This window comes from Corvus hawaiiensis, chromosome 28 (assembly GCF_020740725.1).
Source record: "Corvus hawaiiensis isolate bCorHaw1 chromosome 28, bCorHaw1.pri.cur, whole genome shotgun sequence".
NCBI classification, from domain to species: domain Eukaryota; kingdom Metazoa; phylum Chordata; class Aves; order Passeriformes; family Corvidae; genus Corvus; species Corvus hawaiiensis.
The window spans coordinates 1,899,366-1,916,838 of record NC_063240.1 but is presented as its reverse complement, the minus strand read 5'-3'; the positions used below and the strand labels follow the sequence as shown (position 1 = coordinate 1,916,838).

At 50.1% G+C, this 17,473-nt stretch overlaps 1 protein-coding gene across 1 annotated transcript; it reads left to right on the top strand.

The window, feature by feature from the left end:
- Window positions 1-775: 775 nt before the first annotated feature.
- LOC125317648 (predicted GPI-anchored protein 58) lies at window positions 776-7,983 on the top strand. The gene is made up of 3 exons (XM_048287530.1): window positions 776-1,050; window positions 7,525-7,870; window positions 7,975-7,983. Exons 1-3 carry the CDS (start codon window positions 776-778, stop codon window positions 7,981-7,983), a joined length of 630 nt encoding a protein of 209 aa, XP_048143487.1.
- The last annotated feature ends 9,490 nt before the right edge of the window (window positions 7,984-17,473 follow it).

The following is a 17,473-nucleotide window of genomic DNA, read 5'->3' as shown; positions in this document are numbered from 1 at the left end:
AAAGAGGTTTTACAAAACTTCAGCGTTTTTTTCCTAATAGTACTGTAGAGACAACCATAGTCAGCTTGTCTTTCCAAAAGTAAAGGTGACATATTTTTGTCCAAGAGCATAAAGTGCTTTTGATTAGCATTTGTGTGTTGGGGTCTCCTCCCCCCGCCATGTAGCCCTGGGAGAGGGGCCCTGAGGGGAGACACGGGGTTTCCCGAGCCCCTGGTCAGCCACGTTCCCGATTGGTTGTTCTGTGTTTCCCTGCACGGGCAGGGACCCTCGGGTCCCGCATTGTGGGAGTTCCTTGGCAGATCCCGGCCATGCGGCTGGGGAGATAAACATCTCTGAAACATCTATCAAGAATTGGTCCATATATATTTCTTTTCCACGGGACTCCTGGTTTGATATATGCGTGTTACAGTAATCCCCACTGTAACAAATGGTGGAGAATTGCCAGCAAGACACCGAACCCTAAGTACAGGAAATTTGTGAGTAAAAACCACTCTAGATCTCTCTCTTTTCACCTTGGTTTGGATATTCTCTCTGGACTATGGAAGAATCATGGGAAATGGGGCTCTCTGAGCCACAGAAAAAAATGTATCTAGAAGTTAAAGGAATCCTTGAACAACAAAACAAGAAAGTATTGGAACCGGGAGATCTAGAACATTTTTTTAACTGGCTTTTCAAAAATTTCTTCTATATTTCTCGAGACTTACTTTTTGATATTAGTCCTCCTGAAAATCCTAGAGCTTATCACGAGTGTTTTTGGCACGAGATCTTGTTGGAGATGAAGGATCAAACAGAACATGCATTAGTGATTGAACCCCTGCATGGATCCATCGTGGTCAGTGAAGCTATTCAGGAGCATTTATATGGTCCCATTACCCCTAAAGCAAAGGATGGCCATAATCCCGTGGCCGAGGCTGCGCAGTCGCCATCCCAAGAGCGCGTGACTGCAGCCATGCCAGTGGAGGTGCCTGCGCTGGATGTGCCCGGCCCCCTTGGGAGCGCGTACCTTATCACAGACCCCATCCCTGTCTCGGGGTCCCCGGCCATGCGACCGTGAGTGAGGGAGTGATGCCGCAGGTGCTGCAGGTGCTGTGGGCCACGAGCAGCCAGGAACCGGGGGTCGGTGTGGAAGCCTGCTCTGAGCACACGGCTCAGAGAGCCCTGCGGAGGGAGAAGCGGCGATTTCCACAGCGGCATGAGAAGCCGCGCAGCGCCGAGCCGTAATGGGGCCGCACTCAAAGCAGCGTGGAGTTGGTGGAGTGGAACTGCCCGCAGGGCGCGGGGCCAGCGGCGATGGCAACGCGGGGCCGTGCAGAGCCCAGACAGGCGCCGGAGCAGCGCCGCTCGGAGGGCACGGAGCAGCTGCAACGTGGGGGCCCGGCCGAGACGTCGGAGTCGGCGAGGTGGTGGCCACGCGGGACCAGCAGCCACGACAAACACGCAAGCACATGATAGGAGGAGTTGTAGCCACGAAAGTTACAGGAACTGTGAAATGGTACAATGTAAAAAACAACCATGGATTTATAACACGAGATGATACAGGGGAAGATTTATTCATCCATAGAACTGCTATTAAAAGGAATAAGCCTAAAAATTACCTGCAAAGTGTAGGAGATGGGGAAGTTGTACAATTCGATATAGTACAAGGAAAGAGGGGTTTACAAGCAGTGAATGTTACTGGGCCTGGAGGTATTCCAGTCAAAGGCAGCCGTTACGCACAAAATTATAAACAATATCCATCCCAGCAACTTCACTACCCGCAGCCTACTTTCCCCTTTTACCCTATACCCAATATGAACCCCTTCCTAAGTTTACCCCATCCCCAGTTTTTTCCTAATCCGTTTTCACCCCATGGCTTCCCTATACAATTCCCTTTCCCTACAACTCCTCTCCGATGCCGAGGGGGGGATGAAAAAGGGGGAAGGAAGAAATTAAACCCTCTTCTGCCTCAGTTTCCCCACAAAGCATGCTCAGAGAGTTCTGTGTCCCTTCTGTCAGCCTTAAGATGTTCCAGAGAATCTGTTTGGACATTCAAAGACTCAGGAGGGTGGTTTGTTTTGTTTTGAATTTGTCCTTGTTGTTTTCAATGTTAAGTTTTACATCTCTTTTGTTAAAAATAAACGGGTGAAATGTCGGGGTCCCTCCCCCTGCCATGTAGCCCTGGGAGAGGGGCCCTGAGGGGAGACACAGGGTTTCCCTGCCCCTGGTCAGCCTCGTTCCCAATTGGTTGTTCTGTGTTTCCCTGCGCAGGCAAGGACCCTCGGGTCCTGGATTGTGGCAATTCCTCGGCAGAGCTCCGGCCATGCATCTCTGAAACATCTATCAAGAATCAGTCCATATATATTTCTTTTCCACGGGACTCCTGGTTTGATATATGCATGTTAAAGTATCACCACTGTAACATTTGTGTGCATGCATTAGCCTTGTTCTTGTTCTTCCTTGGAGAACTTTTACAATACTCAGATGATCTGTGAGGCTGCAGACTGCAGTGGTGAACTTCAAGGCTTCCAGCAGAAGGGAGATGCTGTCCACGTTTTGGATTTTCCTTAATCTGAACCTTCAGTGTCCAAGGCTTCACTTTTCAAGCAGTTGGAAGAGCTCCAAATTAAGACATGAACAGGTCTTAATTGACCTTGTCACCGCCTCAGTTAGTCAAGTTATCCTGTGCATTGGATTTAATTGACTAGTGCAGCATGTTCTAAAAATATGTAGAGTATCTCCTCAATTACCCTCCCAGAAGGGTTTGAATGGAGAACAAGGAGTTCCGAAGACAGATATTTGGTGTACGAGAAGTAGGAGTTGATTGCAGAGCACTGCATGCACAAATGTCTAAGGAGGATCCATCTTTTTATGTCCCATCTATGCTTGTTCTCATTTGAAATCCTGAACATTCTGGAGGTTGGTTTTGTTAGGGTTGTGGCTGGGGAAGGGGCGGTGGTGGGGGAGGGGTGGGTGTTGGTTTTGGGTTTTTTTTGTTTCCAGAATAGTGTACAAAGAACTTGTGCCCAAAACCAGCAGTATGAAACAATGCAGGTGTAAAAGATGGTCACAGAAATGTGGGATAATATGAATCTGAAAGCGCTTCAGTATTTTACCCAGGAGTTTCACTCTAACAAGGTGATTTTCCTTCACAGAAATGTAGTGGCAGGCTTATGCCATGCTAGAAGTGATGACCTTTCTCTGCCCCAAATTGACCAGCAAGATATTTTGGATCTTGATTTAAACCCCTGAGCCAGCTGTGTTTCAGGCTGCAGAAGCAGCCTGTTGTGGCAGACCCGGGGTGCAGCCCTGCCTGTCGGTCCCGAGCTGGCCTGCGCTGGTGGCAGCCGTCAGCGCCCGGGTTCCCCTGTGCCACCCATGCCAGGGCTCTGCCTGCCTGCCTCGCACCCCTGGTAGCCTCAGGGAAACATCGCACTACTCCATCTGCTTTAAAAACAAACAAGCAAACAAAAAGCCCACTGTAAAAATATTTAAAAGTCTTCAAACTAATTATCAGCGCTTGCTTGGAGTTTGTTGATGGAGCAAATGGATTTTGGATAAACTGGTACTGGTAGTACTACTTTTAAATTAGGTTCCTAAACTTCAGAAAGGAGGAGATGGTGCTCACGTACCCCTGAGGAATGTTTGAAACAGCAAGACAGCTCAGTCATTTAAAGGTGGCCAGAACATGGGTGTGGCAGTGGAGTGGACGCTCTGGGAGTAGGTAGCCTTAAGTCATGTAACGACTGGCACTTCAGTGGGAATTTTGCACCAACACCAAGAGATCGTGTCATGATGTGTTGCATAACAGCAAATTGGGCCAAAATGCTACTGACTTTGACCAAGGTGGACAAGCCACCTTCACTTTAAGCCGGCAAAGGGACGTAAGTCAATGATGTTGGAAAAACAGCCATGAAACATAGCCCCTTTAGTTTGTTGGACTGTTGCAAGTCTGCAAAGCTCTGTTGACAGGTCATTGGAAGTAACTGTTGGAATCTAACTGCAGTTGGACGCTTTGTCAGTCAGCATCACCAGGAGGCTTAACGGTTTACGTTGAGAGGTGGTGCATGTTTTTTTTCAGAGGAATGGCCCAGTGAAGAGCAGTGTTCACTGCCATGACTGCCATTGTAGCCTTCAAGAGAAATGGGCTAGGCTTAGCACTGTGTGAGAATTCTTGGTTCATTCTACGACAACCTCCTTGGTTCTGTTGGTTTGGTTTCACAGCTGGAGCAAAGGTACAGCACTGGAAGCAATTCCTAGGGCAGAAGCAGGAGCTATCCAAAGCTCTGGACTTCGTTGTCTAAGTGAGTGTAGTCTAATTGGAGGAGTGGTGAGCATCAGTGATACCAGATTTTTTAAAAGTTCTTAATTCTGTCAAAACAAGAAAGAAGGAAAGTGATGAAGATGAAATCCTTTCCTCCTTAATCTGCCTACGCAACAACTTCAAGGGTAGTTGTAATGTGTATTCACCTATTTTGAATTGCCTAAAACCAGGCCTAGAGATGCTTCAGAGACAGAGTCAGAGAAGCGGGTATTTGCTTTATTTGGTGCTGGGTGCGTGGGGGATCGCTCCTCCTAACACACACACGCAGAGCACTCCATACAGTCCAGCATTATGTGTAAAATTTATGAATATTCATCACACTCCTTGGGATAGGAGTGGTTATACAAATGACTCCTCGGATGTCATTAATATCATTAGCAGACGTGCCACGCATGCGCTGTGTACCCTGGGGGTCGCACTGAAGAGGGCTCCTCTTCTTCCTCGAGGGTCTTTCTGATGAAGATCAGTAGTCTCCATCACAATGCACTTTTTACCTTTCTCTTTGGAGCATGTGCAGTTCTTCGCTGGATGATTCAGCGATCTCTGTGCTGGTTTTCAAAAGATCCTGTTCCTCTTATCTTGACAAGATTAAGGCGAATCCTGCTGCTTAGGTTTTGTGATTAACATTTGCTGTCTCTTAATTCACTCATGCTTCCATGAGTTAACTATGGATCAACCCCCTTCTCAATTTTAGCACTGAAAGGATATCAGAGTCATTTAAAGAGATGTCTCCTATGGAGTACTATAAAACTGCCATCATGGTAACACGTTTTCATACAGTAGTTTTAGCACAGAAGTAATAGATGTACAATCTTGGATGTTTCAACCTGCTGACTCAAGAGCCAGTGTTGAGCTTTTCTCCTTTAAATCCAGTCTTAGAGCTCTGCAAGGATCACTACAGCATGACGTTGTGACAAGGGGATGCTGATTCATGCATAAACCTTTGATGCTTTCCTTCTATCTTCAAGCAGCTTTGCAAACCAGTGATGATCTGGCATGTTGCGACTTGAGAGTCATGGTAAAGGTTTCACCAAACACTTTGTAATATCATGCTACAGCTTTCATTCCGAAGGAAATAGCATTGAGCATATCGCTGGCAAAATGCTGAAAGAATGAGCCAAACCAATATCCTTTAATGGGAAAGATGGAAAACATTTAGATGTGTTTATTTGAACTAAAATTCCTGTGGACCAAGCCTAAATGTATTTCACACTAAATTCTTAGACCTGATTTTAAGGGAAGATGTGAGAAAGATGAATTCACAAGCGGAATTTTCAGCAGCATAATATTGAACATTTATTAGTAGAACGAAGGCATATCACAGCGCGGGAGCACTTAGCAATATTGCTAGAGGCGTGGCTCCATTCATTTTACTGTGAACTTAAGTACTTTTTAAACATAGTCCTTAAGCCCAGAAAGTAATTTACACTTCACTCAACTTTCCCCCCTCCGTCTCTGCCCCTTTGCACCAGCACACGCCAGCACACCGCCGCCTCGGTCCTCTGGATAGCTCCAGAATTGAAGGCAGGCACCCCCCTCCGGTGCCTCCTCAGTCTCCAACCTAATTTGTAGTTGACAGATTCTTTGGGAGGTGTGAGTTTTGATAACAGACTTCCAGGGATGCATGCGGTTCATCTTCTTTGTTTCTTTAAGATGTCTTGGTTTCTACCTCTGTAATTTCTCAACTTAAAGGACATTTATTATCATGTGTTTATTACTACATTTGCCAACATGTTACAACTACTTCAAAGTTAGAATTTACTCTGGTGTTCTTTTTACTTACCTATATTTTACCTTAACACTATTTCTACATAGTACATTATCACTTCTAAATGTTAAAATCATATATGCGAAAGACAATATTTATCGTTCACTCATTTATCACAGGAGGAATGCGTTAGCTGCTTGTGTTTCAGTTCGCTTGTAATCCTGGTCCTTCTCATTTCCTTTTCACTAGAAAACATTTCTCAGGCTCAGTGAGCAGATATACGTGCAAGCAGCTCGGTGTGTCCTTGTAATTCAAATAGTCAGGATCAGATGGGTTTCTGCAGTGAAAGGATACAATGAAACGTGGATATAGCCTACAGTGGGAACTCCTGTGATTTTGCTCCTCTCAAAACATTTCTCCTCTCTGTTATGAATATACTGTGGTATTGGCTTTTTGCATATTACATAATTGTTATGAATGTATTGTGATGTTGGTTTTTGCATGTTACTTATTGTTGGGGGGGGCTTTGCCTAGGTTCTGTAATGTAATGGTGTAGAATGTCTGTTGTTTGTGTGGTCAGTTTGGGAATGATGAGGGGGGATCTTCACACTCCTGGAGAATCTTACCAGAAGAAAAACCCAAAACCAGACGGAATGGAGCCCAGGAGGAAGATAAGGCTGATGGGATGATACTTAGCAACTCCAAAGAATGAATGAATTATGCATGATGGTGATGAATATTAAATAAGTGATGTACTTTTAAAGATGATCTTTTGGATGTAGAGGTGTGCCTTTGGATTTCTGCCAAAGCACCCAGCCGTAATACCCTTTTTGCTGTTGTCTCCTAATTGTCTCTTTTATTAAATTTTCTTAAAATTTTACAAAGAGTGAACATTGTTTTTCACAATTTGGTGGCCCGTACGGGGAAAAAGCCTCACCTCTGAGACCTCCTGGGGAACCCGGGGGGGAGGGGGCGCCCTGGCTGCTTTTGGCGGCCTCGCTTTGTGTTTCCTGGCGGGGTCAGGGGTGTTTGCAGGTCAAACACCCGGAGGACAAGAGAGGAGACAAAGCAAAAAGAAAGGAAAGAAAAGGGTCCCTAAGATACCAGAGTAATTATACACATAAAATCTTGTGCACGAAGACTCCGAGAAAGGTGAATATTTTTTCTTTCCTCTTTTTGGGGGAATACGGGGGATGAAAGTGTGTGCATGAGACATGGGCTGGTTACCCCAGACCTGCGAAACGAGTGTGGAGTGGGCAGCCACGGCTTATCCAGGGCCGCAAATTAGCGGTCTAGCAATTTGGACCCCCAGAGCGGCTCCTAGCTCAGTTGCTTATGCACCTGGATCTAACTTCTTAGTCGGAACAGCACCGGGCGTGCCTGCGCCGAGACTGCCTGGGTGTGGTCCGCTGCCCTCCCTGGCGCTGGACTGTTCTGCGCAGTCGCACAACCAAGCCATCGACCTTTTAATGCAGCATCTGCCTTTGCTGACAGAGTTACCGAACATATCCCGAAGGGTGGAGGACCTGTTCAGCTTGCTAGAGCAGCGGATGCCAGAGCCACCCTGCCGTGCGGGGCGCGCCGAGCCCGCGCCGCCAGCGCCGCCCGCGCCGCCCGCAGGAGCCGCAGCTCCGAACCAGGAAGCCGTGCGGCCGGCGGTGAACCCGGAAGCAGCGCTGCTGCGGGAAAACCCGGAAGCGGCGGTGGCTGCGGAGCGGCGAGCGGGGGCTGCGGCGCTGGGTGCGGCCGGGGAGCAAGAAACAGCAGCGGAAGCAGCGACCGCGCCGAACAAGGCTGCGGTGCGAGAGACAAGTGCGGCGCCGAGCGCGGCCGTAGCCCCAGAGACGGCGGCAGCAGCTTCAGTACCGGTGCGGTCGGGACTGGCCGAGACAGCATCCCGTAAAGAAACTGCTGTTCAAACTGCAGCACAGCTAACTGCAGTCTGTGCTGTCTGTACTGGCTCTAGCGAACTTAGCCGAAGTGCCCCTCTCCATCCATCCCTGTTCACTCCCAGCATCTCGAGTTGCCTTTGCCTGATGACTCATCGTCAGGCAGTGAGGCAGATGAGGTTCTGGCCCCAGGTCGTCAGGCGGCTGTAGCCGCGCGGCGAACCAAAAGGCTGCACCGGTCTCGCCCCTGGACCTTTCAGGACTGCACGGTAACAGTGCGTCCGACCCATTACAGTCGCTTCTTAGAGTCAGTTAAGATGCAAGCATTGGAGGAGGGTGACTGGAGGTTATTGGAAACACTTGGAATGCCAAATAGATTTGAGGATTCTGGGGGTAACCGGGAAGCTGTTAAACTTCATCCACAGGCTGTGCCAGAAATTCAGGATGGTACTGACTCCCCAAAAGGGGAGATCCAAGCTTTCCCAGTGTATAAGGCTCTCCCAAATTCAGGCGAGCATGATAAGCATGAGGTGATTGCTTGGAAAGTTGCCCAGGACCTGCAATCCAAGGTGGCACAATATGGGCTGGGTTCTGCTGAGGTTATGCAGATAATAAGGGTGATAAATACAGATTTGCTTCATCCATTTGATATCAGACACTTAGGTCAAATTCTATTACAACCTGTACAATTTACAGTTTTTGAGAAAACCTGGAGAAAGCTGGCCGACAAGGCTGCATTAGGGAATATACAGCTCCCTGCTGCTGATCCTAGACAGACAGCAGGAGTGGATGCTTTGATGGGGACTGGTCCCTTCTCTGATCCCAGTCTACAGGGTAACTTGTCCTCTAGCGTCCTGCAGAAAGCTCAACAGGTCGGCATGGCCGCCCTGTTGAAAACCATAGAGTTGTCTGCGCCCAGAAAGCGATATACTGAAATAGTTCAAGGGAAATCAGAGTCATTCCTCTCCTTTGTAGAGAAAGTCGCTGCTTCTCTCGAGAAGCAGGTTGAGGATGACAGGTTAAGACAGATGTTGTTAAGGCAGTTAGTGAGAGATAACGCAAATGAGGAGTGCAGAAAAATCATAGATGCCTTACCAGGGGATCCTGAGGTAACAGATATGGTTGAAGCCTGCGCTAAGGTGGGATCTGGGAACCAGAAAAGGCCTGCTTTGGCTGCGTTCCTGCAGCCTGTTCATGCATCTTCTGGTTGTGAACCAAAGCAACCAAAACAGGTGAAAAAACGGAAGCGGCCTAAGCCGAGCCAAAAAGAGAACACACCGATCCCCCAGTGCAAGAGGTGTGGCAGGCCAGGGCATTGCTCAGGCTACTGTAGATCCCTGACTCATGCCGATGGTCGGCTGTTGTCGGGAAACTTCTGCCGGGGTGCAAGGAAGGGGAATTGCTCTCCGATGCAGTCTCTCCCCCAGCGAGTGGCACAGGTACAGGCACAGGCCTACCCAGCCACCCTAGAGACAACACCCAGGGATCAGACGGGTTTGACATCCACACCGCAGCCGCAGTCGTCTTAGACTCTAGCGGTATTTATAAGGTTCCCTTGAACGCATATGGACCCTTAGCCCAGGGATCCAGTGCGATGCTTGTGGGAAAACCTGACGTTGCCCATCAAGGAATCTTAGTGCACTCAGGAGTTACAGACGCTGACTTTAAAGGTCAGATTTGCGCTATGGTCTCCAGCAAAAACCCCCTGTAACTATTCCTGAAAAGACCTGCCTTGCTAAATTAGTGCCTTTTAAGTCTTGTGTCTCCAGGATAGAACAACAAACTCACGAAGATAATGGCGGTGGATCTACGGGACTTCCGCAGGCCTTCTGGACTGCAGACATCTCTGACCAAAGGCCACAGATGACATGTACCCTGGTCCTGCCGAACGTCCGTCCGCCCTGGACTCAGCTTCGAGGTTTGATTGATACTGGTGCTGATGTAACTATCATCTCCTTCTCTGCGTGGCCTCCCTCATGGCCTTTAGCCCCGGTGGGATCGGCCATCGCAGGATTAGGAGGAACCACACAGAGCTATTGAAGCGAACAGCCTGTGGTGGTGAAGGACTCAGAGGGGCACACAGCTACAATTAGGCCTTATGTTACTACCACTTCCCTTAACCTTTGGGGACGGGATGTGTTGGCAGCCTGGGGCATAAGGATTGGGACAAATTTTTAGCAGGGGTCACTGTGCGTAAGGGCACACAGTATCCGACACTGCCTTTGTGGTGGTTCATTAACACACCAATCCGAGTCAGGCTCTGCTCAGTTAGTTGAATTAAGGGCTGTTTCCATGGCTTTTCAGCGATTCTCACAGGAACCTTTGAATTTGGTTACTGACTCTGCTTATGTAGCAGATATAACTCAACGCTTAGATTGTTCGCTTCTGAAGGAGGTGAACAGTGCGGCTCTGTTTTCGCTGTTGCAAACCTTGTGGTCTGCAATTCAGGCTCGAGTGCATCCGTATTACATTCTGCACATTCGAAACCACACCAATTTACCAGGGTTTCTAACAGAAGGCAATGACAGGGCTGACATGCTGGCCAACCCTGCGTGGGTAGAACCTCAGCCTGACAAAATTGCACAAGCCAAGGCTTCGCACGGTTTCTTCCATCAAAGTGCACATACCCTGCAGAAGCAGTTCCATTTAACGCCAACCGAGGCGCACGACATTGTCAGCGCTTGTGCTGACTGTCACGGACTCGCTGCGCCTTTGCCAGTGGGGGTAAACCCCAGAGGGCTAAAAGCCTTGCAGATTTGGCAAACGGATGTAACTCACATCCCTGAATTTGGTCGGCTGAAATATGTGCACGTGTCTATTGACACTTTCTCCTCGGCTATGTGGGCTACTGCTCACACTGGAGAGAAGGGCCGTGATGTCATTGCCCATTGGAAATTGGCTTTCTCAGTCCTGGGCGTGCCAGCTTCTGTGAAAACTGATAATGGTCCTGCCTACGCCTCGGAGAAGACGCGGCAGTTCTTACACCTATGGGGTGTAGACCATACCTTTGGTATCCCACATTCTCCTACTGGCCAAGCCATTGTCGAACGCGCTCATGGTACCTTGAAGCGTGTTTTGGACAAACAGAAAAGGGGAATGCATGGAGAAACCCCACAGAGCTGACTAGCAAAAGCTTTGTATACAATTAATCACCTTACAGTACCACAAAATTCAAATAATCCTGTTATTCTGAATCATTTTCTCTCATTGCAGTCTGCAAGTGAGACACAACTGCCCCGGGCAAAAGTCTGGGTGCAGAATTTACTCACTAACCAGTGGGAAGGCCCTCATGAGCTTATCGTTTGGGGTCGTGGGTATGCTTGCGTTTCCACAGATACTGGGGTACAGTGGCTACCTTCAAAATGCGTTCGCCCTGCCCTACGGCACCAGAGGCAGAACAGGCAACCTCCAAATGATGACCAGAACGCCAACCATCCAAATGGCGACCAGAATGTAGATCATCAGCCTAATGACTCTTCTGATGATGACCAAGATGTCAACCATCAGGCAGATGGTCCTTCTACAAGCAGAGACTGGGATGGGCCTTCCACAAGCAGAGACTGAACTTTAAATTTCTTGTTATGGAGTCAGATAGTTAAAGCCTTAAGGACATATTTAGAATTAATAACTGATGTAGATTTCTATTTAGGATTAATAGTAGAGTTGTTATCAAACAAAAAGGGGGAATTGTAGATGCAAAAATGCTGCTAGCAAGGATTTTCTTGCTATTTTCTAAGTCCGTGAGAGACTTTTCTTTCACACAGAAGAGGTAGCAGAGTATGTAAACAACCAAGCCATCTGCAACCTTGAAAAATCTTGTTTATGGTATAGTAGAATATTTTGACAATGGATGTTTTAGGATTTTAGCCAATCACCCCCAAGGGGTGGCTGATCCTTTGTCCAATTAGACTATGAAGAAAAAAGTCTATGAAAGAGTTTGTAAAATAATTAAATAAATCAATCTTGCTGCACAATTCCTGCCTGTCGGATCTTCTCTCCTCCTCCTCCCTATAGCTGCGGGACACGGTGATATACTGTAGGAACCAGGCCTGCGGTAATAGGTGGGAAACATAGAGTCTAAGGGATAAAAATTTTTAAGTGGTCAGAGACCCAAGGAAAGGAGAAAAGAGAAAACAAGAAAGAGAAGGGCTGAGAGCCCCTGGAAGCATTGCCCCCCTCCATTCCCGCCTGCTTCGCCCCAAGCCCAGGCTCCTGTGGCGCCGCTCGCAGCTGCAGCGCCGCTCCCGGAGCCCGAGGTCCCGCCTGTGCCGGCTCTCAGACACCGCCCGCGGCTCCACCGCTTGTCCCAGCGGCGGCGGCTCCGCCGGTAGCCCCGCTGTTCCCACCGCCCCCTCCAGCCCCTGCAGCTCCAGCGGTAGCCCAGCCTGCCGCTCTCGGTGTCCCTGTGCCCGGCCCTAGCCCGGCTCTCCGCTCCACACCAGCCCAGCCCGCCGCTTTCGGTGTCCCTGTGCCCGGCCCTAGCCCAGGTATCGGCTCTGCGGCAGCCCAGCCCACCGCTTTTGGCCCCCTCCCCTTGCCCATGCCCTGGCCCCGGTGGCAGCCCCGGTCCCGGCTCCAGCCCCGCTCCTGATGTCCGTGGCCGTTCCAGCAGCCCCTGCCCCCGCTGTGTTCTCTGCTGCGGCTCCATTGAACCCGGCTTCGGCCCTGCGGGCTGTGCTGGGCCTGCCGGCAGCACAGAGTCCTGCCACCATGGCTACTGTGGACCGTGTGTAGAGGGTCCACGCCAGGCTCTGGTACCGGCCCCAAGAGCTGGTCCCCTTGGTGGTTCCGGCAGCAGTCTCCGCCTTTGCTCCCCCGCTCCTGGAGGAATCGGCCTCCGAGAGGATTCCCACCTCCTACCCCCCCTCCCTCCCTTGCCTACACCGTTCCCCTGGCAACGACCGCTTCTGCTGCTCCTCTGAAAGGAGAAGCAAAACGCCAAAATTCCATCTCGAGGAACGAGCTCTTTCAGAAGGAAATAATATCTGGAGACGGTTCTTCCAGATGTGTCCAAGGAAAAAGAATGTCAGGGTAGGCTTTAGTTGATGGGGGGACTATGCACACTGGAATATTTAGCACACAAGAAGGGAAATACATCCACTGATTCAAGGTACACTTTTGGAGGGGTGCACGCCTTTGGGAAAATCTGGGAAGAAAGGGGATTGCTTGGTTCAGAGGGAAAGGGGTTGATGCATGGGAGACTTGTTTTGGAGGTTTTAGAGGCATTGGAATTGCCTGAAGAGAGAGCTGTGGTACATATGGGGGGGACAGCGGGGGGGATGGCCTCAGAGATGGGAGGAGGGAGTTTGGCAGATCGGGGGGGCTGAGGATGCTGCAGAGAATGGGATAAAAAGGGTTGTGTTAATTTTGACCTCAAAGAACGAAAAATTGGAGACTCCAAAATTCAGTGAAACAGAGGAGAAAGAATTAAGTAAGATGGGTGTCTCGGTTTTGAAAGACAGGTGTCTGCTAAGGAAGGCAGAGGCCCCCCTTGAAGTGGCAGATATAAACCCTTTTCCCTCCAAGTTATTATATTTTGAAATCAAGGGCCTTTAGGCAAAGATGTGGGAAATAGGAATAACAGTTCTTTACTATATATATATATGTATATAACCAGTCAAACAAAACAACAACAACTATGGCAGTAACAGCAATCACAAACCCAGTGCCAGCCTTCTCGGCTGTCAGGCCCTTTCCCCTCGGGTGCAGTTCCGCTCGCAGCCGGCAGGGGCGCTGGCGGCTCCCGGTGAGCAGGGCAGGTGCGATGGTTCCCCCGCGGCTGCAGGGGGCGCTCCGGAGCGAGCTCGGGACACACGCGGCACCGGTGCCCCGGGATCCCGGGAAGGATGGAACAAAGGCTTCACAAACTCCTGGGCAGCCGATCCCGGGCTCTCAGGAACAGCAGGCTGGAATGGCAGGGACGAATGCAAATCCCGGGTGGCAGACGAGATGTATCCAGATGGGAAAAACCACGGAGGCCCAGGCAGGCAGGGCGAGCAGGGCTACAGCGTAGCGAAAGCTCGAAGCAGCAGCGGGGCAGGACAGCCACAGCTCGGTCTCCAGCAGGGCAGGGAAAAGCGGCTTTTGGGGTCCCGGCGTTGCTTCCAGCAGGAAGAAAGAACGGCCAAAAAGAAAGCAGCAGCAGCTCCTTTCTCTGCAGCTTCTCTCTCCGGACGCTCAGAGCGAATTGCCCCCACACCCAGGTGTAGACAAAAGAGTAGCCAGGCCCACCCCACTCCCCTTTTTGTCTTTCTTAAGTACAGCTATTTGTCCCCTAGCAACATGCATATGGGAGAAAATTCCTTTAACAGGAAAACCTAAGACTAAACTAAAACCCCAACATTATCCACCCCGAATTTTTTCCCATACTAACATGTTACATGAAACTTAACTTTTTTTTAACCATATAAATCTATGCATTACCCAAATTATATACAAATATACATGCTGATACTGATACAAGTACAGAGCCATGGGTAGTTCACCCTAAAACAAGGTCCTCTTGAGGTAAGCATCGGGTCTCTCCATCCTTTTGCATCACCCACCAGGTGCAACCTGGTCCCTGAGCAAAAACAACCCCACGGATGGGTTTGTCTTTGCTCAAGGCAGACTTTACCCAAACAGTTTTTCCAAGCATACCTCTCATGTGCACCACTGGAACCTTATCTCCATCTGTTGTTTGTAGGGGTTCGGATTGGGCAGGGCCTGCTCGGCTGGTGGAACCTCGGGTGTTAACTAACCAGGTGGCTCTTGCTAAATGCATCTCCCAGTTTTTGAAAGTCCCCCCACCCAGTGCCTTCAAGGTGGTTTTAAGCAGTCCATTACACCGCTCAACCTTCCCAGCTGCTGGTGCATGGTAAGGGATGTGGTACACCCACTCTATGCCATGTTCTCTAGCCCAGGTGTTTATAAGGCTGTTCTTGAAATGAGTCCCATTGTCAGACTCGATTCTCTCAGGGGTGCCATGCCTCCAAAGGACTTGCTTTTCCAGGCCCAGGATGGTGTTCCGGGCAGTAGCATGAGGCACAGGGTAGGTCTCCAGCCACCCAGTGGTGGCTTCTACCATTGTGAGCACATAGCGCTTGCCTTGGCGGGTTTGAGGCAGTGTGATGTAATCAATCTGCCAGGCCTCCCCATACTTGTATTTGGACCATCGCCCGCCATACCACAGAGGCTTCACCCGCTTGGCCTGCTTGATCGCAGCGCATGTCTCACAGTCATGGATAACCTGGGAGATACTGTCCATGGTTAGATCCACCCCTCGGTCTCGTGCCCACTTATAGGTGGCATCTCTGCCCTGATGGCCTGAGGCATCATGGGGCCATCGAGCTAGGAACAGTTCTCCTTTATGTTGCCAATCCAAGTCTATCTGGGACACCTCTATTTTCGCAGCCTGATCTACCTGTTTGTTGTTACGATGTTCTTCATTAGCCCGGCCCTTGGGGATGTGAGCATCTACATGACAGACCTTCACGGATAGCTTCTCTACCCGAGTGGCAATGTCTTTCCACTCTTCAGTAGTCCAGATTGGTTTTCCTCTGTGCTGCCAGTTTGCCTTATTCCACCTTTCCAGCCAACCCCACAGAGCATTGGCTACCATCCATGAATCAGTGTAGAGGTAGAGCTTTGGCCACTTCTCTCTTTCAGCTATGTCCAGAGCTAATTGGACAGCTTTGAGCTCAGCAAATTGGCTCGATCCACCTTCTCCTTCAGTGGCCTGTGCAACTTGTCGTGTGGGGCTCCATACAGCGGCTTTCCATTTCCAGCTAGCGCCTACAATTCGGCAGGAACCATCAGTGAAGAGGGCGTATTGTCTTTCACTCTCTGGTAGCTCGTTATATGGTGGGGCTTCTTCGGCACGTGTCACCTGCTCCTCTTCTTCTTCAGAAGATAACCCAAAAGTCTCACCTTCTGGCCAGTTTGTAATTATTTCCAAGATCCCAGGGCGACTTGGGTTTCCAATTCGGGCGCGCTGCGTGATGAGGGCAATCCATTTGCTCCAAGTAGCGTCGGTGGCGTGATGCGTGGAGGGAACCTTTCCTTTGAACATCCACCCCAGCACCGGTAGTCGGGGTGCCAGGAGGAGTTGTGCCTCTGTGCCGATTACTTCTGAGGCAGCCTGGACTCCTTCATAAGCTGCCAGGATTTCCTTCTCGGTGGGAGTGTAGTTGGCTTCAGATCCTCTGTAGCTTCGGCTCCAGAATCCCAGTGGTTGGCCCCGAGTCTCACCAGGCACCTTCTGCCAGAGGCTCCAGGACAGACCATTGTTCGCGGCTGCAGAGTAGAGCGCGTTCTTCACCTCTGGTCCTGTCCTGACTGGGCCAAGGGCTACGGCGTGAGCAATTTCCTGTTTGATCTGGGCGAAGGCTTGCTGCTGTTCAGGGCCCCAGTGGAAATCATTCTTCTTGCGGGTAACCAGGTAGAGAGGACTCACGATCTGGCTGTGCTCGGGAATGTGCATCCTCCAGAAACCTATAGCACCTAGGAAAGCTTGTGTTTCCTTCTTGTTGGTCGGCGGAGACATTGCTGTGATCTTATTGATGACCTCAGTGGGAATCTGACGTCGTCCATCTTGCCACTTTACTCCCAGGAACTGGATCTCTCGGGCAGGTCCCTTGACTTTGCTCTTCTTGATGGCAAAACCAGCTTGCAGGAAAATTTGAATTATTCTCTCTCCTTTCTCAAACACTTCGGTTGCGGTGTTCCCCCACACAATGATGTCATCAATGTACTGCAGATGTTCTGGAGCCTCACTCTTTTCTAGTGCAGTCTGGATCAGTCCATGACAGATGGTGGGACTGTGCTTCCACCCCTGGGGCAGTCGGTTCCAGGTGTACTGCACGCCCCTCCAGGTGAAGGCAAACTGAGGCCTGCACTCTGCTGCCAGAGGAATGGAGAAGAATGCATTGGCAATGTCAATAGTGGCGTACCACTTCGCTGCTTTGGACTCCAGCTCGTACTGGAGCTCCAACATGTCCGGCACGGCAGCGCTCAATGGTGGAGTCACTTCATTCAGGGCACGATAGTACACAGTCAATCTCCATTCCCCGTCAGACTTGCACACAGGCCAGATGGGGCTGTTGAAGGGTGAGTGGGTCTTGCTGACCACCCCTTGACTCTCCAGCTCGCGGATCATCTTGTGGATGGGGATCACAGCATCTCGATTTGTCCGATACTGCCGGTGGTGCGCTGTCGAGGTGGCAATTGGCACTCGTTGCTCTTCCACTTTCAGGAGCCCAACTGCAGAAGGATTCTCAGATAGTCCAGGCAGGGTGTTCAATTGCCTAATGCCCTCTGCCTCCACAGCAGCAATCCCAAATGCCCACCTGAGTCCTTTTGGGTCTTTGTAGTAGCCATTCCAGAGGAAGTCTATGCCCAGAATACACGGGGCCTCTGGGCCGGTCACAATCGGATGCTTTTGCCACTCCTTCCCAGTCAGGCTCACCTCAGCTTCCAAAAGGGTCAACTGCTGTGATCCCCCGGTCACCCCAGCGATGGATACAGGTTCTGCCCCCACATGTCCCGATGGCATTAAAGTACACTGTGCCCCAGTATCAACCAATGCATCATATTTTT